At 48.2% G+C, this 25,055-nt stretch overlaps 1 protein-coding gene across 3 annotated transcripts in view; it reads right to left on the bottom strand.

Annotated features, from left to right (window-relative positions):
* The window catches only part of PARP16 (poly(ADP-ribose) polymerase family member 16), a 33,545-nt gene that overhangs the window by 2,671 nt on the left and 5,819 nt on the right, over positions 1 to 25,055 (bottom strand). Inside the window, exons 2-5 of one of the 3 annotated variants that reach the window (XM_033189742.1) lie at positions 11,639 to 11,776; positions 7,571 to 7,777; positions 3,833 to 4,004; positions 126 to 267 (exon numbers count right to left, since the gene is read on the bottom strand). In XM_033189742.1, coding sequence (XP_033045633.1) covers positions 126 to 267; positions 3,833 to 4,004; positions 7,571 to 7,777; positions 11,639 to 11,776 — 659 coding nt within the window. The remainder of the gene's footprint in view (positions 1 to 125; positions 268 to 3,832; positions 4,005 to 7,570; positions 7,778 to 11,638; positions 11,777 to 25,055) is intronic. The other 2 variants (XM_033189743.1, XM_033189744.1) reach the window with 2 other exon arrangements.

Genomic DNA, 25,055 nt, shown 5'->3' with positions numbered 1-25,055 from the left:
CATGGTGCTTTACATACTTCACCCCTAGCGGAAGTCTAAGGCTGGGGGAGGGGAAGCTGATACCTACAACAACTAAGAAAGTCAGCACTCTGAATACAGCCATTAGTTGTTCTCCTGGACCTTACCTCTTGGGTGGCTTCTGTGAATACACCAGGAGGTACTTCACTCGCAGGAGCTGGTTATTGGTGACCACAAAGTACTTGGGAGGGATGTCTCCCCCTTCACTATGTTTGATTCTCGCTCGTCTGCGATCTATCTCCTTGGAATCTGAATAAGGAGAGCAAAACACACCTTCACTGGGGGGAAATAGAACTAAGGAAGCACATTATGAATAGAAGTAAGTCAAGCCTCCTGGTGCTGAGGGGGAAGAAGGCCTGGCAGGCTGAGGAACAGACCTGTCTGTGCATAAAGCAGCACTGAAAAAACTAGAGAATCTGGCAGACAGGCAAATGGGAGGAGGAAAAAGGGAGTAGGAAAATATAAGGTATAGAAGGAGGAAAAAACAAAACTCAACAGCGGGGAGAGCAGAAGGAAGAAGCAAATTGATGGCCATAGCAAAGAAATACGCTGGGACTGGGAGCTAGGACCAGGACTTGATCTGAACATGCTTCTTAACAGGCATGTTTTACATATATATATATGGTTTTTTTTTTTTTTTTTTTTGAGATGGAGTCTCGCTTTTGTTGTCCAGGCTGGAGTGCAACATCACAGTCTCGGCTTACTAAAAACCCCCGCCAACCCCCTTACATGCCATCCAGGTCAACCAAGTCCTGGCCCCTCCCCACCCTCTTTTCTTGAGACAGAGTCCCTCTGCCACCCAGGCTGGAGTGCAATGATGCGATCTCTACTCACTGCAACCACTGCATCATGATTTCAAGTTATTCTCGGTGCCTCAGCCTCCCTAGTTGCTGGGATTACAGGCCCCCGCTGCCACACCCGACTAATTTTTATATTTTTAGTGGTTTTGTATTTTTAGTAGAGATGGGGTTTCGCAGTGTTGGCCAGGCTGGTCTCGAACTCCTGGCCTCAGGTGATCTGCCCACCTCCGCCCCCCAAAGTGCTGGGGTTACAGGTGTGAACCACTGCGCCTGGCCCCATAGCCCCTTTTAAGCCTTCACTTTCTGCTGAGAAAGCTGAAGTGGTTCCTTTTTTTTTTTTTTTTTGTTGAGACGGAGTTCGCTCTGTCGCCGGGCTGGAGTGCAGTGGCCGGATCTCAGCTCACTGCAAGCTCCGCCTCCCGGGTTTACGCCATTCTCTCGCCTCAGCCTCCCGAGTAGCTGGGACTACAGGCGCACGCCATCTCGCCCGGCTAATTTTTTTGTATTTTTTTTTTAGTAGAGACGGGGTTTCACCGTGTTAGCCAGGATGGTCTCGATCTCCTGACCTCGTGATCCCCCGTCTCGGCCTCCCAAAGTGCTGGGATTACAGGCTGAGCCACCGCGCCCGGCCTGAAGTGGTTTCCTTAAGGCAGGAGACTGTACTGCTTCTCCTCAGCCAAGCTCTGGAATAGTCTTTTTTTTTTTTTTTTTTTTTTGAGACGGAGTCTCGCTCTGTCGCCCGGGCTGGAGTGCAGTGGCGGATCTCAGCTCACTGCAAGCTCCGCCTCCCGGGTTTACGCCATTCTCTCGCCTCAGCCTCCCGAGTAGCTGGGACTACAGGCGCACGCCATCTCGCCCGGCTAATTTTTTGTATTTTTTTTTTAGTAGAGACGGGGTTTCACCGTGTTAGCCAGGATGGTCTCGATCTCCTGACCTCGTGATCCGCCCGTCTCGGCCTCCCAAAGTGCTGGGATTACAGGCTGAGCCACCGCGCCCGGCCTGAAGTGGTTTCCTTAAGGCAGGAGACTGTACTGCTTCTCCTCAGCCAAGCTCTGGAATAGTCTTTTTTTTTTTTTTTTTTTTTGAGACGGAGTCTCGCTCTGTCGCCCGGGCTGGAGTGCAGTGACCGGATCTCAGCTCACTGCAAGCTCCGCCTCCCGGATTCACGCCATTCTCTGCCTCAGCCTCCCGAGTAGCTGGGACTACAGGCACCCGCCACCTCGACGGCTAGTTTTTTGTATTTTTTAGTAGAGACGGGGTTCACCATGTTAGCCAGGATGTCTCGATCTCCTGACCTTGTGATCCGCCCGTCTCGGCCTCCCAAAGTGCGGATTACAGGCTTGAGCCACCGCGCCCAGCCTTTTTTTTTTTAAGATAGAGCTTTGCTCTTGTCATCCAGGCTGGAGTGCAGTGGCGCGATCTCAGCCCACTGCAACCTCTGCCTCCCAGGTTCAAGCAGTTCTCTTGCCTCAGCCTCCCAAGTAGCTGGGATTACAGGCGCCTGCCACCACTCCTGGCTAATTTTTGTATTTTCAGTAGAAACGGGGTTTCACCATATTGGCCAGGCTGGTCTCAAACTCCTGACACCTCAGGTGATCGGCCTGCCTCAGCCTCCCAAAGTGCTGGGATTATAGGTGTGAGCCACTGCACCCAGGCTTAACAGGCATTTTAAATGAACCATTCTGGATCTGAGATTCTTAGAACATTTATCTTCCACCCTTCGTACCAAGACTTGTTTTAAAACAAACAAATAACCCTTTTCTTTTAATAACACAAAAAAGCTCTACAAAAAACAAAGAAGACCAAAGCTGCGTGACAGCAGAGGTTGGAAGATTTTGTTGTTTAATGTCATGGTTTGCAAACTTCCTAACAATTATAAATGCAAATATCCATGACGTCTGGTTTGGAGGGTGGTGTCAGACCTGGACCTGTATCTCAGAATTTCAGTTGTTTTACATTAGAGGCCAGAACAGTTTTCTGAATTCTCTTGGAACCAACAAGCCAGATCTTTCTTTTTTTTTTTTTTGAAGTCTTGCTCTGTTGCCCAGGCTAGAGTGCAGTGGCACGATCTTGGCTCACGGCAACCTCTGCCTCCTGGGATCAAGCGAATCTCATGCCTCAGTCTCCCAAGTAGCTGGGACCATAGGCACATGCCACCACACCCAGCTCATGTTTTTATTTTAGTAGAGTGGGGGTTTCACCACGTTGGCCAGGTTGGTCACAAACTTCTGACCTCAGGTGATCCGCCCGACTTGGCCTCCCAAAGTGCTGGGATTACAGGCGTGAGTCACCATGCCCGGCCCCAACAAGCCAGCTCTGGAGACTGGAATAACAGTTCTGTAACTCTTCTGCCTTTGAGGAGAGCCACACAGTGGTGGGGGGAGACAAGGCGAACAGTCTCAGGGACACAGTAGGGGAGCGGGAGGAGGCAGCTGGCTAGTCATCACTCTGGAGAGCCCAGGACACCCCAGCGCCTTGGCTGCCCTTCACATCCTGGAGGGCTCTGGCACACGCCGGTGTAGATCGGAGGGTCTGGACCCAGCGTCCTTTGCTTCATTTAGCAAATATTTATTGAATATCAAGTACGTACCAAGGCTTTCTGCTGATACCAGGTGCCCAAGAATGAACGAGACCTCATTCCTACCTTCAAGCGGCCCATGCACTGGCCTCATCATTCCTTTTTTAAAAACATAAAATCTCTCCTCCTCCTGCAAAGCTTTCCCTGGCTGTTTGGACCCACCATGATTACTACTTCCTCTGAGCTGCCTCTGTGGACCTCATCAGCCTCCTTACCTGGCACCCCCTACCTACCCCCTTGTAGTGAATGGTCTCCATTATGTGTTCAGTCTCTAAGAAAACTGCTCACTCCTTGGGCAGGACCCTGTCCGGCACTGCCCTGGATCCAGCCCAACCCTTGGGCATGCAATGGGTGCTCTACCCAACAGCTGGGCCAGCAAGAGCCTGTACACCCAACAGAAGCCTGTAACCCAGGTCTGGGCCAAGTGCTCACTCACCCTTCTTCTTGGTTTGGCACTTGACGTCCGGATGGTCAATGACCTCACACACGGCCACACAGCTAAGGATGGGGCCGAGGAGGCTGTGCTGCCACCCGTGGCCGTGGGGGCTGTATATGAGGGCCAGGCTCAAGTCACTGGTGAGGTAGGTCCCCTCTCCGAACAAGGATGTCTGCAATAACAAGGCCAATGGAAAAGAAACACAGATGGGTGAATGTACAGCGGCACGACACGACGACACAGGTCTCTCTTCAAGAGTTGTAAACACAAAATTTATAACCCCCCTTTTTTCCCCCAGCAAGACACAGGATCAAATAATCCTGTGATATCATCTTAGGGTTATTACTGAACACATTCCTGCCTGACAACAGTTTAACTGATTGTGGATTTGGCCATCTGGCCTGGCAAACTAGCAGTTCCTTGTGGTCAAGGCTGAGTGAGAAAAGCATAGGTATAAGCATCCAAACCGACCTCGGTTTGAATCCTCCAGCAAGTGGCAAGTTATATAAACTCTCTGTGTCTCAGTTTCTAGATCTACAAAATAATGTTACTAGTAGCTCCTTTACAAGGTTGCCAGTGAGGATTAAATAAGGCAATATACATAAAAGAGTGGGATACCTGGCACATGGAAATAAATGAGGGGCCAGTACTCCATTGCAGGCTTTTATGTTCTAGTATATAAAGTAATTCCTGTTACATGAATGCAGTAAGCATGGTTACTCTGATGGGCTTGAAATGCAAAGTCACACCCTTAGGTACAGGTAGCGGTCCCACCTGATAAGGGAGGTAATCTGAGTCATTACTTGGAAAATAAATGAGTCTCTCACAAATAAAGAAAAACCAAAATTAAAAATAAATAAGTTAGAAATTAGTCTCTTAGACCAGAAACTATAACCAAATGAGGGTTACATGCAGGGCAAGGTACGTCTTACTCTTTGTATTGGTGTTGACCCAGAAAACATCTAAAAATCTAGGCAGCATCTCCCTAGTGGTGCCCTCCATGAGGAAGCATGCCAGGTGAAGGACCTGTAAGTTGAGGCTACAGCAGGCATAGTGAACACATCTTTGCCCATGGTAGATGACCAGTAATCAACCACAATCGCCAACACAGTAATATCAAGCATGGCACTTATTCCTAATGATCCAGAATCCTCAACTGAACATTCCAGGTAGCTGCTACCAATGAATGGACATTGACACTCAAGTTGAAATTCAATTGCTATCCCTGGGCCACACGATCAGTATCTCAAGATGATAAGCGGACTTGAGTAGCTCACAGAAGAATATCGTATGCTCTGGAATTGAGAAATGTTCTTTTCAGTGGCACCAGGCTTCCAAAATCCTAAATCTGTTAAATGAAGCTTAGGAGATATGAAACAAACCTTTGCTTGGCCTTTGGGAAGCTCTTTGCCAAGTTAGGCAGGGTCTCCATCTCTCAAAAGCTGACACAGACCTTCTCCAGTGACAGAAGATCAGATCTTCTCTGATCTGACCCCACATCCATTCTCTGCTTATGCCATCATGTGTTCACCCTTCCTTGAGAACCCCATGCAAGGCTGCCATGAGCAGTGGTGCACAACAGTGGGAAGCTTGGTGTATCTCTGCCATGAAAACAGTATCAGTATCAACTGGCAGATGGACTCCCTCAAGCAAGCCCTTCATTGAAAACCCAGGCAGAGGAGGCCATAAGAGGATTGATTCGCTTTACCAAAGCATTTTTATAAGATGCCTGTAAGCAGCAAACTCCTTGGGGCACTGAAATAAAGGTTTAGTGTACAAGAGTGTAATCTGCAGGCAACTTCTCCAGGCCAGCACCAGTGTAAAGCGGAAGCCCCCTGGATTCCAGTACCCTGGACATAATGGTACGCTGAGAGCTAGTGGTGGACTGAGAGACAGTGACTGTCATCCTTTTACACTAACAAGCCCGTCATCCTTAGCAAAACCCAAAGACATTAATCAGATACAACAGGGAAATGTCTCCAGTCTCAGGGCGGCAGCAGCCACAACTGAGCCCATGGCTCATGGAGCCAGCTCGTCACAGACAAGGCAGATACTGCCATGACTGGGGGAAAGGCCTGAAGCTCCTCCAACTACCCTAGGTGCCCATCCGTCAGCATATAAAAGCAGCAACCTCTTCCTTGGTACTTAGTACACAAAGAGCCCTTTGCATACATGAACTGTTTCAATCCTCTGACATATGAGAAGGAGGGTAATGGTGTCCTTTTTCACAGATGAAGAACCTGAGACTCAGAGTTTAATTTACCTCAGGGCCATAGAGTTGCTAAATAAGTCTGTGTAGCTCCAGGGTCTGTCTGTAATGCTCCTCCTATGCCTGAAGGGCAAAATAAATGCCTGCAGAGAAGTGGGTAGGTGACTCTGTTTTGACTCATAAAAATGGGACAAAAGAAGCTCAAGCCGGGAGGGAAAGGACCCCTGCTCAGTGTATCTTGGCATATCCTTCAGTTTCTCCAAGGGCTGATTTCCTGGAGTGTGGCTCCCAAGGAAATTGCTTCTCAAACTTCAATGTGCATACAAATCACCTGGGGACCTTGTTAAAGTGTGGATTCCATTCAGGTGGTCTGGGGCTTGAGATTTGCATTTCCAACGAGCTACCAGGTGATGAAGATGCTGCTGGTCCAAGGAACACACAGAGGAGCTAGGGTTGGCTACACATTGGGATCACCTGGAGAGCTATTGCAGCAACTGATGCCTGTACTCCACTCGGAGATTCTGATTTAATCGGTCTGGGATGCAGCCAGGCATCTGAGATTTTTTATTTTATTTATTTTTATTTTTTATTTTTTTTGAGACAGAGTCTCACTCTGTCCCCCAGGCTGGAGTGCGGTGGCGGGATCTCAGCTCACTGCAAGCTCCGCCTCCCGGGTTCCTGCCATTCTCCTGCCTCAGCCTCTCGAGTAGCTGGGACTACAGGCGCCCACCACCTCGCCCGGCTAGTTTTTTGTATTTTTTAGTAGAGACAGGGTTTCACCGGGTTAGCTAGGATGGTCTCAATCTCCTGACCTCGTGATCCGCCCGTCTCGGCCTCCCAAAGTGCTGGGATTACAGGCTTGAGCCACCGCGCCCGGCCTATTTTTTTTTTTTTTTTTGAGATGGAGTCTCGCCCTGTCACCTAGGCTGGAGTGCAATGGCACGATCTCAGTTCACTGCCACCTCTGCCTCTCAGGTTCAAGCGATTCTCCTGCCTCAGCCTCCTGAGCAGCTGGGACTACAGGCACCCACCACCATGCCTGGCTAACTTTTGTATTTTTATTAGAGATGGGGTTTCACCACGTTGGCCAGGCTAGTCTCGAACTCCCTCAGCCTCCCAAAGTGCTGGGATTACAGGCGTGAGCCACCAAGCCCGGCCTGGCATCTGGGATTTTTAAAAGCTCCCCGAGTGATTCTAAATATGCAGCCAAGATTGGGAACTATCTTTAAATCGATGCTTCTCAAACTATAACCAGTGCAGGAATCACCTAAAGATCTTGTTAAAATGCAGGTTCTGATTCAGAAGGTTTAGAGTGTGCCCAAGATTTTGCATTTTCACAGGCTTCCAGGTGATGCTGCTACTGCTGGTCTGCAGACCACATTTGGAGCCAGAAGGCGATAGTAAACCTACCCACCCCCCCCAACTCTACACCCCACCTGCAAACTCCTAGGGTTCTGAATCTCCCCCTCCCCACTCTCCCACCTCCATCCCTACTTCCCCACATCAGCAGGGTGTCCCTTAGGCCCCACCTTGTTCAGATGGCAGTGCAGGCCATTGTGGATAATGGAATGGAAGTTTTCTAGGCGACTACCATGAAAGGCATAGATTAGGTCTCGTTCTCCTTTGGTCTCATAAAATTTGGCGTTGGCTGGGTCAAAGTACTCAATTTCAAACAGGAAGTCCGGTGCGGGAACAGGCGTGTGAGGAGCCCCAGTCAGCTTTTGGATCTTTTCAAACTTGAAAACATGAAGAGGGTCAAAATTTTATTTGGGGAGCTGGTAAATGTGCTGCAAAAATAGCCCCCTAAACCCTCAGGCTTAACTCCCACAGACTCTGCTCATGAGAACAACAGGTTTCATGAGGATAGAGACATAAGCAAACTCAGAGCTTATAGCACAAGACTGCTTTCCTTTAATAACATTTTTCCCGGCCGGGTGCGGTGGCTCATGCCTGTAATCCCAACACTTTGGGAGGCCAAGGCAGGTGGATCATCTGAGGTCAGGAGTTTGAGACCAGCCTGACCAACATAGTGAACCCCATCTCTGCTAAAAATACAAAATTAGCCAGGTGTGGTGGCTAATTTTAGTCCCAGCTACTTGGGATTTTATAGTCCCAAATAATCCCAGCTATTTAGTTCCAGCCCTTTAGTCCCAGCCACTTGGGAGGCCGAGGCACAAGAATCACTTGAACCCAGGAGGTGGAGGTTGCAGTGAGTCGAGATCACGTCACTGCACTCCAGACTGGGCAACAAAAGTGAAACTCCATCTAAAAAAAAATAATAAATAATAACATTTTTTCCCTACAGGAGGCTGAGAAGCATGAATTGTTCCTTCTAAGTGGAGATCACTTCTAATTTTCCTAACACTTTTACATCTATTTCCTGCATTCCATTTTTACAATAATCTCATGATTATTGTAAAAATTCCCTCTCGTCCTTGTCCATGCACCCCTCTGCAATGTGATTTTGCAGGTGGGATTCTACCAAGATCCCATCAAGAGATGGAACTTACTTCTCCACACTTGAAACTATGCTTGGCCATGTGACTTGCTTTGGCCAATGGGACATTAACATATATATGGCAAACAGAGACTTGAGAAGGGCTTGTCCTTCCTTGTTTGCTGCTAAGAACCCCTCACCATTGTCCTGGCTTGTCTCCTATGGAGTATGAGTGTCACAGAGGAAGGCTTCCAGCATGGTGGCCATCCCAGCTGAAGCCCCAGAAATGTAAGTGAGGCCACCCTAGCTCATCTAGCCAAGCCCAGAACCACCCAACCAACCTACAAAATCATGAGAAGCAATCAGCATTTGTTGCTGTTGTTTTTGAGACAGGATCTGGTTCTGTCGCCCAGGCTGGAGTACAGCGGTGCGATCATAGCTCATTGCAGCCTTGAACTCCTGGGTTCGAGCAATCCTCTATCTTCAGTTTCTTGAGTAGCTGGGATTATAGGTACAACCATTATATGCAACTAAATCTTAATTTTTTCATAGAGAGAGGGTCTTGCTATGTTGCCCAGGCTGGTCTTGAACTCCCAGGCTCAAGCAATACTCCCACCTCAGCCTCCCAAAGTACTAGGATTACAGGCACAAGCCACTGCCCCTAGTCTATTTAAGTGGTTTTTTTCTTTTTTTTTTTTGAGATGGAGTCTCAGTCTGTCTCTCAGCCTAGAGTGCAGTGGCACCATCTCGGCTCACTGCAGCCTCCACCTCCCAGGTTCAAGCGATTCTCCTGCCTCAGCCTCCCAAGTAGCTGGGATTACAGGCATGTGCCACAATGCCTGGCTAATTTTTGTATTTTTATTAGAGACAAGGTTTCAAGATGTTGGCCAGGCTGGTCTCGAACTCCTGGCCTCAAGTGATCCACCTGCCTCGGCCTCCCAAAGTGCTGGAATTACAGGCGTGATCTTGTAGAGTTTAGTATTATTTGGAATGGGGACTGTAGACCTGTGAATTTCCTCTCCATAGTGCTTACACCTATAGTCCCAGTTACTCAAGACAAGCCAGGACAATGGGCCACACCTGGCCCATTTTAGTGGTTTTCTTTTTTTCTTTTCTTTTCTTTTTTTTTTTTTTTGAGACCGAGTCTCGCTGTCGCCCAGGCTGGAGTGCAGTGGCCGGATCTCAGCTCACTGCAAGCTTCCCGGGTTTACGCCATTCTCCTGCCTCAGCCTCCCGAGTAGCTGGGACTACAGGCGCCAGCCACCTCACCCGGCTAGCTTTTTGTATTTTTTAGTAGAGACGGGGTTTCACCGTGTTAGCCAGGATGGTCTCGAACTCCTGACCTCGTGATCCGCCTGTCTCGGCCTCCCAAAGTGCTGGGATTACAGGCTTGAGCCACCGTGCCCGGCCTTTTTTTTTTTTTTTTTTGAGATAGAGTCTCGCACTTTCGCCCAGGCTGGAGTGCAGTGGCGTGATCTCAACTCACTGCAACCTCCACCTCCCGGCTTCAAGCGATTCTCCTGCCTCAGCCTCCCAAGTAGCTGGGATTACAGGCACCTGCCACCATGCCCAGCTCATTTTTTGTATTTTTAGTAGAGATGGGGTTCCACTATGTTAGCCAGGCTGGTCTCAAACTCCTGACCTCATGATCCGCCCACCTCGGCCTCCCAAAGTGCAGGGATTTACAGGCATGAGCCACCGCGCCTGCCAGTGGTTTTCAAATAGGTCACAGACCAAAGCCAGTGTATGGCAAAGTTTTCTCTGGATTATGACTGAATGAGCAAAATAAGTGCAATATAACAGATATATTGATGTAAGGTTGCCATGTACCTTTCTTTTGAAGAACAGTTCTTTATTCTGAAGTCAAGGCTATCCTCCTTTCTTAGTACTATAATATCCTTTTATAAAATGATGATACATGGTAGGCTAACATACTTGGGCAAAACAAAAAGTTGACAATCCTGGGTCCCAATATTCCACATTTTAACAGAAATTTAACCGGTCCACAATCAAAAGTCTAGGAGCTATTTACTGCCTTATCTACTTTAGCACCCGACATCTAATAGGTGCTTGATGCCCATATTATGAGTGAGGTAAGAATAAATGAAAGAATAAATATGAATTCAACAGATGACAACAGTGAAACCCAGAGATTCACCAGGAATTAGCCACCCAGCCTGGACCTGAATACAGATCTCCTGACTCCTACTCCAGGGCTCTTTATGGTGTTTTAACATCTAACACAGAAGAATGTCCCTTAGATACCAGAATCCAAGGTACCAAATTCTACGCCACATAGGGAAGATTTGTGTCTTTGGCAGGAGCTTGTAAAACTGAATACTCTTAAATTGAAATGAATTAAGTGATGAATGGTATGGGTAAGGGAAGAGCACAAGAGCAGGAATCAAGTCCTACACCCTGGTCCTTGTCATCCAGCCTGTCCCTGGGAGACCCCAGCCAGGCAAGGTAAACCAAATTATGGAATGTCTGACTCGTGATAGAAACCGTGCTGGGGGGCAGTGACACACATTTTATCATTGCCCCACTTGGAGGTAACTAACAGTATCTCAATTAACAAATGGGAAAAAGGAGGCCCTTTTTGATAGAAATGGCATTTGAACCCAGAGCATGAGGTTTTCCACTTCTCTGAGCTCTGCCTCTCCATCTCCTGATAACCTTAAGAAACCAGATCAGTGTTTCTTAAGGTATGGTCAGGGTCACCCTTATCAGAATTACCAGCGGTGCTTGTTAAATAAAGTGAATCCCAACACATACCAAGCCCTTAGTATGTGCCCTTAGGCATTATTCAAAGTGTGAAAATTCATTCAATTCTCATAGTCAGTGCCCTGAGGGAAGTATACTATTATCATCCTGATTTTACAGATGAGGAAGCGGAGGTACTGAAATGCACCTGGTACCTACTCAAGGTCACAGAGCTGAGATGAGACAGAACTCGGCTTTGTACAGCCAGTGGGAAAGTTCCTGGGCCTGACTCCAGACACAGAAATAGAAAGTCTAAAGGTGAGGACCAGGCATCTGCATTCTCAAGCTGCCCAGGTCACTGGTACACAGGGAAGTCTCAGTGCCACTGGATTCAGTGCTGTCCTAGAGCCCTTAGGCCCCTAAAGTCTGTGATCCTAACGGAAACAAAGGATCTCACCTCTGTCTTCCCTGCACTGTGGATTGTCAGGATCTTTGAGGATAAAATCCAGCTCACCAGGTCCCAGGCCCGTTTGTGGTTGTCTCCAGAGGACTGGAGAAGTTCTTTCAGGTTAGGTAACTTGCTGGCATCTGCGAGCTGAAGCGACAGAAGAACGCCCATTAGCAAGGATCACACAGTGATAATCAGGGGCCCTCTAGTGGGAAGGCAGGCAACGTTCACGCGTTGCACATCTCAAGGGATCTCCTGAGGAAATTCACAGGTCTACAATCCCCTTTCCAAATAATACTAAACTTTACAAGCTCTAAAATCTGAAAGGTTTTTTTTTTTTTTTTGGTGGAGTTTTGTTTTGTTTTTGAGACAGGGTCTCACTCTGTTGCCCAGGCTGGAGAGCAGTGGTATGATCTTGGCTCATTGCAGCCTCTACCTCCTGGGTTCAAGCAATTCTCCCACCTCAGCCTCCTGGGTAGCTGGGACTACAAGCGTGTACCATCACGCCCGGCTACTTTTCATATTTTTTGGTAGAGATGAGGTTCCACCATGTTGGCCAGCCTGGTCTCGAGCTCCTGACCTCCAGTGATCTGCCTGCCTCGGCCTCCCAAAGTGCTGGGATTACAGGCATGAACCACCATGCCCAGCCTTGGTGGTGGTGTTTTTTTTTTTTTTTTAAACTCTTTGGGTACCAAACCTGACCTGAGCTGATGGAGGTTTAATCTTTACCTATCCCCTTCCTGTTAGGATAGATGCATTCTGCTGCAGGAATATTAACATGCCATGAGTATGGCCTGCCACCCACTGGAGGTGTGACTGAATACGTGATATACGCATATGTGGGTAAAGCGCTACAGTACAAAGCCTTTTCCCTTCTGTGTGAGAATTAGTTAACTTCTATTAAGTTGTTCCCCTGGAGACTGGATAAAGGTAGTACGACAACTACATATATAACCAGGCAACACTGCTTAAGGTGAAAATGACCCAGCATGGTACCCGGCATCTGGCCTGGGAAGCACTGTAAATGGGGAATGCACAACTTTGGGTTTCCCAGAGTGCGACAATGTTTTGTTGGAACGCTGGCAGCTTTGTTGATGACAATCTCATGAGTGAGACCAGCCTCTGAGGAAAATGGAGCTTCACTTAGGCCAGAGCAGTTCCTGCACCCACCCCATGTGGATTTTGTCAGGCCTCTGAGTCCAAGCCAAGCCATCGCATCCCCTGTGACTTGCACGTAGAAGCCTAGATAGCCTGAAGTAACTGAAGAATCACACAAGAAGTGCAAATGCCCTGCCTCGCCTTAACTGATGACATTCCACCACAAAAGAAGTGAAAATGGCCGGTCCTTGCCTTAAGCGATGATATTATCTTGTGAAATTCCTTTTCCTGGCTCATCCTGGCTCAAAAAGCTCCCCCACTGAGCACCTTGTGACCCCCACTCCTGCCCGCCAGAGAACAACCCCCCTTTGACAGTAATTTTCCTTTACCTACCCAAATCCTATAAAACGGCCCCACCCTTATCTCCCTTCGCTGACTCTCTTTTTGGACTCAGCCCGTCTGCACCCAGGTGAAATAAACAGCCATGTTGCTCACACAAAGCCTGTTTGGTGGTCTCTTCACACGGACGCGCATGACAGATTTCATCTCTTTACTCCCAAGTTTTTACTTCTGGGGGCAAAGACCAGGTCTTGGACCTCTATGTGGACCGCTGCAAGGACTTCCACAGAAACAGAATGGCTGATGCTGTGCTGCTGAAAGCTGTCACTAGTCCTAGAGTCTTCCGATTTAGGCTGATGCCCCGTGGGACCTGTGATAGGGCTCAGCCTAGCTGTCATTACAGCACATTATTTACCATTCTAAAATCAGGAAGAATTGGAATCCTGAAACATATTCAGTGCCAGGATTTCTGATAAGGGACTGGGGACCTGGACTAACAGATAGCAACAAAGTATCTGTAGCTTTTGCTCAGAAGTTATGACTGACTAGAGGTCAAACCTCTCCAGCATGGCATTTAAACACCTCTAGCCTAATCTCAACCCCTTACCATCCCCTCCGTCACAGACTGGTGCTATCCAGGAACATGTCTTGTTCCAAGAATATCCCTTCCCCCACCTCTACTACCTGGGCACTTCTGGCCCAAGAGACCATTTTCTCCTCTAAGTCCCTAAAGCCCATTGCCCCAGTACTCCCTTCCGAGTATGCCCAGACTCCTGGAGGTCAAGAACTGTCTTGTGTATTTCCACTTCTCCTCTTTCCTGGATGCAGAGGAAAGAACATGAACTCTGGAATCAGATCTCAGTTAGAATCTCTGTTGAGCTTCTATCTCCTCTCCAACAAGGGAACCTCACTCCCTCCCCATGGGGTTGTCAGGAAATTGAAGAAGGTCACAGAATCTCAGGGCTTGGTCTATATATGTCCATTTCTTTTCTTTCCCTTTACATTTCTCCCCAGACAACACTGTCCTCCCAAACCCTGGCAACCTTTCCTTCTGCTTTGCTAGCGATGTAGTTGGCACTTCAAGAATACCTGTGGTGGCCGGGCATGGTGGCTCACACCCGTAATCCCAGCACTTTGGGAGGCTGGGGGGTGCGGGTCACAAGGTCAAGAGATTGAGACCATCCTGACCAACAGGGTGAAACCTCGTCTCTACTAAAAATACAAAAATTGGCCGGGCGCAGTGGCTCAAGCCTGTAATCCCAGCACTTTGGGAGGCTGACACTTTGGGAGGCCGAGGCGGGCAGATCACGAGGTCAGGAGATCGAGACTATCCTGGCTAACACGGTGAAACCCCGTCTCTACTAAAAAAAATACAAAAAAACTAGCCGGGCGAGGTGGCGGGCACCTGTAGTCCCAGCTACTCGGGAGGCTGAGGCAGGAGAATGGCATGAACCCGGGAGGCGGAGCTTGCAGTGAGCTGAGATCCGGCCACTGCACTCCAGCCCAGGCGACAGAGCAAGACTCCGCCTCAACAAAAAAAAAAAAAATTAGCCAGGCGTGGTGGTGGGTGCCTGTAGTCCCAGCTACTCAGGAGGCTGAGGCAGGAGAATCGCCTGAACCCAGGAGGCAGAGGTAGCAGTGAGCCAAGATGGCCCCACTGCACTCCAGCCTGGCGACAGAGGGAGACACTGTCTCAAAAAAAAAAAAAATTAGCCAGGCGTGGTGGTGGGTGCCTGTAGTCCCAGCTACTCAGGAGGCTGAGGCAGGAGAATCGCCTGAACCCAGGAGGCAGAGGTAGCAGTGAGCCAAGATGGCCCCACTGCACTCCAGCCTGGCGACAGAGGGAGACACTGTCTCAAAAAAAAAAAAATACCTATGGTTCTTTTCCATTTTTCTAGAAAATTGTTACTGACTTTGGGAGTTCTTCTTAGCTCTGCAGTTGAAAACTAGAAACAGAGCCAGGTGTGGGAACTCATGCCTATAATCCCAGCTACTCAGGAGGCTGGGGTGGATTTCTTAAGGCCAGGAGTTAGAGACCAGCCAGGGAAACACAGTGAGATGGCTCCAAAAATAAATAAATAAAAAGAAAATTAAAAACATCTTAGGGCCGGGCGCGGTGGCTCAAGCCTGTAATCCCAGCACTTTGGGAGGCCGAGACGGGCGGATCACGAGGTCAGGAGATCGAGACCATCCTGGCTAATACGCTGAAACCCCGTCTCTACTAAAAATACAAAAACTAGCTGGGCGAGGTGGCTGGCGCCTGTAGTCCCAGCTACTCGGGAGGCTGAGGCAGGAGAATGGCGTAAACCCAGGAGGCAGAGCTTGCAGTGAGCTGAGATCTGGCCACTGCACTCCAGTCCGGGCGACAGAGTGAGACTCCGTCTCAAAGAAACAAACAAACAAACAAACAAACAAACAAAAAAAATCTTAGGACCACTTTATTTCTATTTCCAGAGATTCAATCAATAGCCTCATATATTGTAATGAAACTATCTCAGGTCAGGTGCAGTGGCTAATGCCTGTAATCCCAGCACTTTGGGAGGCTGGGGCGGGTGGATCACCTGAGGTCGGGAGTTCAAACCAGCCTGACCAACATGAGAAACCCCGTCTCTAATAAAGATACAAAATTAGCCGGGCGTAGTGGCATATGCCTGTAATTCCAGTTACTTGGGAGGGAGGCTGAGGCAGGAAAGTCGCTTGAACCCAGGAGGTGGAGGTTGCGGTGATCCAAGACCACGCCATTGCACTCCAGCAAGTCAGTACCCCCCCCAAAAAAAGAAAAAATAAATTTTAAAAAAACACTATCTCTACAGGCCTCATGAGGTATCATTGAAAATCTAATATTTATTTTTGTTTTGTTTTGTTTTGTTTTTTTGAGACGGAGTCTCGCTCTGTCACCCAGGCTGAAGTGCAGTGGCCGGATCTCAGCTCACTGCAAGTTCCGCCTCCCGGGTTTACGCCATTCTCCTGCCTCAGCCTCCCGAGTAGCTGGGACTATAGGCGCCCGCCACCTCACCCGGCTAGCTTTTTGTATTTTTTAGTAGAGACGGGATTTCACCGGGTTAGCCAGGATGGTCTTGATCTCCTGACCTCGTGACCCGCCCGTCTTGGCCTCCCAAAGTGCTGGGATTACAGGCTTGAGCCACCGCGCCCAGCCGAAAATCTAACATTAAAAGAAAAAAATTTTTTGGAGACAGGGTCATGCTCTGCTGCCCAAGCTGGAGTGCAGTGGCACAAACACGGCTCACTGCAGGATCCATCCCACCCTCACCAGAAGTGATTCTCCCGCATAGCTGGGACTATAGGCACATGCCACCATGCCCAGCTAATTTTTTTTTATTTTTAGTAGAGATGAGGTCTTGCTATGCTGCCCAGGCTGGTCTCAAACTCATGAACTCAAGTGATCCTCCTGCCTCAGCCTCTCAAAGTGCTGGGATTACAGGCATGAGCCACCAAGCCCAGCCTACTTTTTTTTTTTTTTTTTAATGTACGTGTGAGCCTGGGCATGGTGCTTTACGCCTGTAATCCCAGCACTTGAGGAAGCTGAGGTAGGCAGAACTCTCCAGCTCAGGAGCTCAATACCAGCACGGGCAACATGGCAAAACCGCATCTGCACAAAACAAAACAAAACAAAATAATCAGCCAGGCATGGTGGTATACACCTGTAGTCCCGGCTACTTGGACTGAGGTGGGAGGATCGCTAGAGCCTGGGAGGTAGCAGATGCAGTGAGCCACGATTGTCCTACTGCACTCCAGCCTGGGTGACAGAGTGAAACCCTGTCTCAAAAAAAAAAAAAAAAAAGGATGTGTGGAGTGTAAATGCTCCATGAGTATTGGTACTATTTCTATGCCTTGCTTACTGTTCTACCTCGCCTGCTTCACCCCCAGGCTGCATGGCCTTGCGTTATTCAGGGAGCATTTTCTAAGCATCTACTTTGTGCCAGGCCCTGTGCTTTTAGAAGGGGACATTAGATTTAAAATGGGCCCCTTAATCAAGTGGGGAGGCAGAAAGGTAAATAATTATGACTTAAAAGTATTCATTGTCGCCGGGCGTGGTGGCTCTCGCCTGTAATCCCAGCACTTCGGGAGGCTGAGGCAGGCGGATCATCTGAGCTCAGGAGTTCAAGACCAGCCTGGCCAACACGGCGAAACCCCATCTCTACTAAAAATATAAAAATTAGATGGGCGTGGTGGCAGGCGCCTGTAATTCCAGCTACTCTGGAGGCTGAGGCAGGAGAATCTCTTGAACTCAGGAGGCAGAGGTTGCAGTGAGCCAGTGAGCCACCACTGTACTCCAGCCTGGGTGACAGAGCGAGACCCTGTCTCAAAAAAACAAAAAGTATTCACTGTCATAACAAAGTTGGATACAAACTACTCAGAGGACAAGGTGGGACTTCTGTTGGGTAGGTGCTAAAGGAAAAGTGGGTGGGGTTGGGACCAGCTTCACCGAGGAGGTACTGTATGATCTGGGTTTGCTACACAAAACCACAGAAGTATGAAAACGCAGCGTGTAGCTGGGGAAGTGGGTGGTGGCATATAGTTAATTGTGCAGTTCTCCCAGGCATCTGGGGCTCTATTCCTCTACTAGCTGTATGACTTTGAGTGAGATGTTTGACTTCCTGTGTCTCAGCTTTCTCAAATACATAATTGGGATAATATTAGTAGCTACTTCATAGGGTCCCGGTGGAGATTAATCAAGTTAAACAAGTGCTCAAACCAACAGAAAAGTGTTACGTACTCTAATGTTACTGCGACTGCAATGACTGCCATCATTAACAACAGGTGATTCTGTGTGGCTGGAACCTAGAGTGCGGGGAAGTGGTTGCCAAGAGGAACAGTGGGAAGGTGACCTCAAGTGAGGTCATCTCAAATGATCCTGTGAAGGACCTTGCACTCCACTTGGGAACCCCAAGCTTTGTTCTGTAGGTTATATACGGAGTCACTGAAGACACATCCCAAACGGTGTACCCTCAGGTAGCTACCCATACAGGATTGCTGCCTGCACAGTCCAAAGGGCACTGATCCCCCTTCCTTCTTTTCTATTCCTTGTTATCTCAGAGCCAGAGCTGAGTCATCTTCTCTCCCAGGATTACTACTATTCCCATCACTCCTGTCTTCAAATCCCACCTGTGAGCCACAGCCCTTGTCAATAGTCCATATCCAGAGAGCCCCACAAAAGGACAGTCAGCTAGCCAGGCGCCTTTCAGGGACTCAGTCTGGACAAAGGGGAGAGACATCTCCCAGCTTCAAGCTGGACCCAGGCCTCTTCCAGGCCCTCCCACTGCATCTGCCCAGACAGGGTCCTTGCTGCATCCTGCCCTCCTGGCTCCCCACCATCTGTCCACACTCTTTAACTCCTCAACTGACCTTCTTTATGTTCCATTTCACTTTTCATGTTACTCTGAAAAATAAATCTGCTTTAACAATTTAATGGGATTCTTCCTCTTGTGACTAAAACCTGTCTGCATTTTAGCAGGGCCTTTTGGGAACCAGGCACACAAGTAGGGTTGCCATTTAAAATACGCTGTGCCCGGTTAAATTTGAATTTCAGATAAACAACAACAACAGGCCGGGCGCGGTGGCTCAAGCCTGTAATCCCAGCACTTTGGGAGGCCGAGACGGGCGGATCACGAGGTCAGGAGATCGAGACCATCCTGGCTAACATGGTGAAACCCCGTCTCTACTAAAAAATACAAAAAACTAGCTGGGCGAGGTGGCAGGTGCCTGTAGTCCCAGCTACTCGGGAGGCTGAGGCAGGAGAATGGCATAAACTAGGGAGGCAGAGCTTGTAGTGAGCTGAGATCCGGCCACTGCACTCCAGCCTGGGCGACAGAGCGAGACTCCATCTCAAAACAACAACAACAACAACAACAAAAGACCCTTTTTAATAAAAGACAGGGGACGGGGTCTCATTCTGTCACCCAGGCTGGAGTGCAGTGGCAAGATCACAGCTCACAGCAGTGTCGACCTTCCGGGCTCAAGCAATCCTCCCACCTCAGCCTCCAGAGTAGCTGGGACTAAAGGTATGTGACATCATGCCCAGCTAATTTTTTGTAGAGACAGGGTTCCACCATGTTGCCCACGCTGGTCTCAAAACTCCTGGGCTCATGCAATCCACCAGCCTCAGCCTCACAAAGTGCTGGGATTACAGGCATGAGCCACTGTGTTCAGTCAACAAATTTTTTTTTAGTATAAATAACCCATGCAATATTTGGGATATATTTATACTTAAAATCCCAGCACTTTGGGAGGTCGAGGTGGGTGGATTACCTAAGATCAGAACTTTAAGACCAGCCTGGTTAACATCGTGAAACCCTGTCTCTACTAAAAATACAAAAAATTAGCCAGGCGTGGTGGCGGGCACCTTTAATCCCAGCTACTTGGGAGGCTGAGGCAGGAGAATCGCTTGAACCGGGAAGGTGGATGTTGCAGTGAGCCAAGATCACGCCACTGCACTCCAGCCTGGGCAACAAGAGTGAAACTTCATCTAAAAAAAAAAAAAAAAAAAAAAAAAAAAACTTATTGGTTGCTCAGCTGAAATTCAAATTTAACTAGGTGGCCTATATTTTTATTTGCTAAATCTAGTACTCCTACCCTTAATAAGGCCCTTAGGAATCCAGTCTGGCCTCTCTGCCTAATAGTACTTCCTGCCACCAGTTCCCTCCCCAACCCCAATGCTATTCCAAGTGACCTATGGCTTTCTTCCTCTGTGCTTCTGTGGCTGCCTAGCATGACATCCCATTGAGTATTCAAGGCCAGCAATCACCTCCCATGTGAAGCCTTCCCTGACCACCTACAACCTCTGTACTCAAAAACTGTGTTCTATGTTCAACAATTACAGCAGAGCCCCATGTTGGTACCTGACCCTCTGGGGCCAACTCATATCTGGTTGGGACAAACACTCCCTGAGGCCAACCACATCTTACTTACCCTGGAGCCCCATGCCAGCCTGGAACCTGGCATGAAGTTAAGAACAAAGAGTAATAGCAACTATTTATTTGAACCCTTATAGGTGCCAGCCACCAGAATAAATGCTTTGCATGAATTTATTCTGTTATCTCGTGTTATTCTCACAACCTATTTTGAAGATGAGGAAACTGAGGCTTGGAGATGCTAAGCACCTTGCCTAGGGACACACAGCTATTCTGTGGCAGGGCAGGGATATGAAGCCAGGCGGCCCGACTCCGGAGTCTATTCTCCTGCCATACCCTTCTACCAAATGAATGGAGAAATTTAGTAGTGGACTGAGTATTTTAGCCCAAAGGAACAATTCCGGCAGAACTTTTAAGAGGCTGTTTTGGGAAGCTAATTAGATATGATATTGGAATTCCCCCCAATCCCAAAATAATGCAACTGAGACAGCCACTGGCTGTGCCTAAACCAAAGGTAGGGAGAAAGATGTATGTGATATGTAGTATAGGGGCATGTGGAAGAAATCACCATCCAGGCAAGCATTCTGAATCACACATCAGTATATGGCAGTGGAAGTCATTTGCCAACTGGTCCAGAAGAATAATTGTTGAAGAGGAAGGCAGGCATTTCCAGGGATGGGGAGGGTTTCCCACTCCAGGTGGGAAAGAGCAGGGCAGATGGGCAGAGAAGTGAGCAGAGTGTGTCCCAAAAAGTGCTCCTAGGCTCAAATGTTCCCCAGGGCCTGAGAGGTAAAGAAAATGAGTAACAGGGGAGTCCGGGAAAGAGTTGTGAAGACTGTTGAACTGGTGACTCTGGCCTCCATTAATAGCTAAGGCCAACCAACCCTCAGCTCCAACTTCTTCCTGCCCTAGGGCAACCTCCACCAAAGGCGGCAAGGCCTCCAATTTTTGTTTCAAAAAGAAATCAACAAGCTGTCTTTTTAATTTCCCAATTTCTAAAAAGCTAGAGGACAAACAAAATCCGTCAGCTCACAGGCAACACATCTGCAGCCTCTGCTATGGGGAATAAGGAAGGATATAGCTGGAGAGATAGTTGGGGGAATCTGAATGGTGAGCAGAGCTGAGAGTTTCAGGGGTTTGGGAAGAGAAGCCTCTTAGGAAAGAGGTAGTTTGGGTGAACAGGCCTCACGGAGGAAAGAGAGGACCAATGAGCTACAAAGAGGCAACTCAACCTCCTTGCTTTGAGCAGGAGCAATCACCTTGATCACAAGCTCCTGGGGAGGAGGTAGCCCAGGAATCTGTGTTTACAGATGTGGGTACAAGTGATTCTTAACAGGAAAAGCTGGAGATACTCAGGTTTTGATCTTAGACAATGTTGTCCTAGAAAGTTGTGGCAACAGGAAAGAACAAACATCTGAAAAACATACTTGTCTAGGAAAGTGTCAGCGGCCATAGTTACTAGATGTGGTGGAGATGCTGCGAAGGAAATGAACCAAAAGTCTGCCAAGGTCACCATTCTCAGGACCATGGTGACACCCAGAACAGTGGGGCAGGTGCGATGATTGGAGCTGGGAGGCTGCTGAGATGTAGGCTGAAGAGGTGGATACCGCAGGTACAATTTGCTTTGCACAAACCTACAGTATGAAAGGCCAGATTTGCCAAACAGATTAGGGATCAGAGTCTACAAAAGAACTCTGCACAGGAGGAGCCAGCATGGGGACCCTAAAGGGTTCTCCTAGGAACTTTTAGTCCCAGTGCCTGGCAGCAAGAGTGGTGTGCCATCACTACATCTAGTGATTAGCTGACGATGATGAAGATAATAATAAAACCTACAACCCTGAGTTGTTAGGAGGACTAAATGAGCTACATGTAGAAACAGCTCAGGACAGTGCCACACAAACAGTAAGTGCTATTAGTGGGGTACAGGTGTTGGTTGCTATATTATCAATCAAATGCTCCCTCTCTGCTGCTCACCAATCTGCTAAGGAAAGGTCTGCTTTTCTGGGATGGTTGGGAAAGAAAGAGATGGCTAGTTCTGGAGGAATGGATCCCACCCCCTTCATCCTCCATATCACCATCCCATTAGCTGATAACCTACCCACTGACAGTCACATCATATTACATGTATCTATGTCTGTACTCGTATACTTTCAGACCTGTGTACTTTTTCTCCTCCACTCTTCAGATGCCATCTTTGAGAGGAGCACAGAAATAAAAAGGTAATCTGAGGGACCAAGAATCTTACCTTGAGATATCAAGTATAGACCTAATAGGCACTTTTATTATTAACAAATCTAATTGTTATCATTTCCTTACCATCCAGCAGTTATGGATGCTCATGAAAATAATCAAATCAGTTAATAGAAAAATAGAAAAGCTACATATTATCTGTAAGTAAACAAAAAATCTCAATGCCCAGGCTGCACTTCAAACCAATCAAATCAGAATCTCTGAGGATGGGGCTCGGACGTCAGGGGTTTTTTCCTTAGTTTCCCACGTGATTTCAATGACAGTCAAGGTTGAGGATTGTAAAGAATGATCTTTCCAAACTGGGCTCAGTGGCACAACTCCTGCTTGAGACCAGGAGTTTGTAGACCAGCCTAGGCAACATAGCGAGACTCCTGCCTTTTTTTCTTTTAATCCAATAGTAATAATAATAATAATAATAATAATAATAATGATCTTCCCCAGCTAATGTCAATATTCAACTTCCAATATGGAAATAAGCATTGAAAGCCTTCCTTAGAAAGGTTAGCCATAAGCCAGGCATGGTGGCTCACACCTATAATCCCAGCACTTTGGAAGACTGAGACAGGCAGATTGCTTGAGTCCAGGAGTTTGAGACCAGCCTGGGCAACATGGTGAAACCCCATCTCTACTAAAAATACAAAAATTGGCCGGGCGTGGTGGCTCACACCTGTAATCCCAGGACTTTGGGAGGCCGAGGCAGGCGGATCACGAGGTCAGGAGATCGAGACCATCCTGGTGAACACGGTGAAACCCCATCTCTACTAAAAATACAAAAATTAGCCGGGCGTGGTGGTGGGCGCCTGTAGTCCCAGCTTCTAGGGAGGCTGAGGCAGGAGAATGGCATGAACCCAGGAGGCAGCGGAGCTTGCAGTGAGCTGAGATCTGGCCACTGCACTCCAGCCTGGGCGACAGAGTGAGACGCTGTCTCAAAAAAATAAATAAATAAATAAAATAAAAATAAAAATAAAAATAAATAAATAAAAATACAAAAATTAGCCAGGCACAGTGGTATGTGCCTGGGGTCCCAGCTACATGGGAGGCTGAAGTGGGAGGATCGCTTGAGCCCAGGAGGCAGAGGTTGCAGTGAGCCAAGATCACACCACTGCACTCCAAACTGGGCAACAGAGCAAGACCATGTCTCAGAAAAAAAAAAAAAGAAGAAAAGAAAAAGCCATGAACCAGCAATTTCACCTCTCAGAATGTATCTCAAAAAGATAACAACAGATATAAACAATGATTAATGTAGAAGGATGCTTATCAAAGTATTATTTATAAAAGTAAAATTTTTAAATTGTAAAGAAACCCAAAGGAAGGACTCCTCACTGCTAGGGAGTGGAGGCACAGAATAAGGTGGAAATTTCAGGTTCATCTTAAAGGATGAGAGGGAGTTTGCTTCAACAAAGATGGGAAGGCATCAGGAGGGGTCAGGACAGAGAGGAGCTTATATGTGCTTTAACCCAGACACTGGGGAGTCACTGTGTCTAGACAGTGCAAGCCAGAAACCAGAAAGAAGAAGGAAAAAAAGAGAAAGACTCCTTACTCCTCCAGGACCAGGAGACCCAATTAGAGCAGTCTGGCACCCCAAATGAGAACAGGGTAAGCTTTTTTTTTCTTTTTTTCTTTTTTTTTTGAGATGGAGTCTCGCTCTGTCACCCAGGCTGGAGTGCAGTGGCTGGATCTCAGCTCACTGTAAGCTCCGCCTCCCAGGTTCACGCTATTCTCCTACCTCAGCCTCCCGAGTAGCTGGGACTACAGGCGCCCACCACCTCGCCCGGCTAGTTTTTTGTATTTTTTTAGTAGAGACGGGGTTTCACCGTGTTAGTCAGGATGGTCTCGATCTCCTGACCTCGTGATCCACCCGTCTTGGCCTCCCAAAGTGCTGGGATTACAGGCTTGAGCCACCGCGCCCGGCCCCAGGGTAAGCTTAATGCAATGCTTTTCAGGCTTCACTATGTATACAGATTGCCCAGATTTGTTAAAATGCAGATCCTGACTGGATAGGTCTGGGGCAGGGCCTGCTTTTCTTTTCTTTTTTTTTTGAGACAGAGTCTCGCTCTGTCACCCAGGCTGAAGTGCAGTGGCGTGATCTCGGCTCACTGCAAGCTCTGCCTCCCGGGTTCCCGCCATTCTCCTGGCTCAGCCTCCTGAGTAGCTGGGACTACAGGCGACCGCCACCTCACCCGGCTAATTTTTTGTATATTTAGTAGAGACGGGGTTTCACCATGTTAGCCAGGATGCTCTCGATCTCCCGACCTCCCACCTGCCTCGGCCTCCCAAAGTGTAGGGATTACAGGTGTGAGCCACTGCGCCTGGCCAGGGCCTGCTTTTCTAATGAGCACCCAGGTGAGGCTCATGTTGCTGGTCCTCAACCACACTAAGCAGCGAGGGCTTGGAGCTAACACAAAGAAGCCCGTCCCACCCACTTCCCACCCCCAGAAAGGGTCTACAGGCTAATGGAGAACCAGAACATGCTATTTTGGGGGGCAGGGGGGGAAACAAACAAAAAACTTTACAGCTGCGACTGTGTCAAGTGACAAACCTGAAGTTTGGAGGCCAATGGTCAAGGGGTACAGAGAATCCCAAGAATGCTACGTATGGGTTCTTTCATCCAACCCCAGTCCCAAAAAACAAGGTAAGAAATCCTGAGACCGGGTATTCAGCACACACACAACGTAATTCCTCAAACGTTTGATAAGTACTTCCCAAGCCAGGCACTGGAAATACCAAAAGCTCCCAGTGTAAAATCAGAGAGCTGGCCAGGCGCGGTTGCTCATCCCTGTAATCCCAGCAGTCTGGGAGGCCGAGGAGGGCAAATCACCTGAGGTCAGGAGTTCAAAACCAGCCTTGACCAACATGGTGAAACCCCA

The sequence above is a fragment of the Trachypithecus francoisi genome, unplaced genomic scaffold (assembly GCF_009764315.1).
Source record: "Trachypithecus francoisi isolate TF-2019V2 unplaced genomic scaffold, Tfra_2.0 Lachesis_group3, whole genome shotgun sequence".
In the NCBI taxonomy this organism is placed as follows: domain Eukaryota; kingdom Metazoa; phylum Chordata; class Mammalia; order Primates; family Cercopithecidae; genus Trachypithecus; species Trachypithecus francoisi.
The sequence above is the reverse complement of the archived record's forward strand: the minus strand, read 5'-3'. Positions and strand labels throughout refer to the sequence as shown.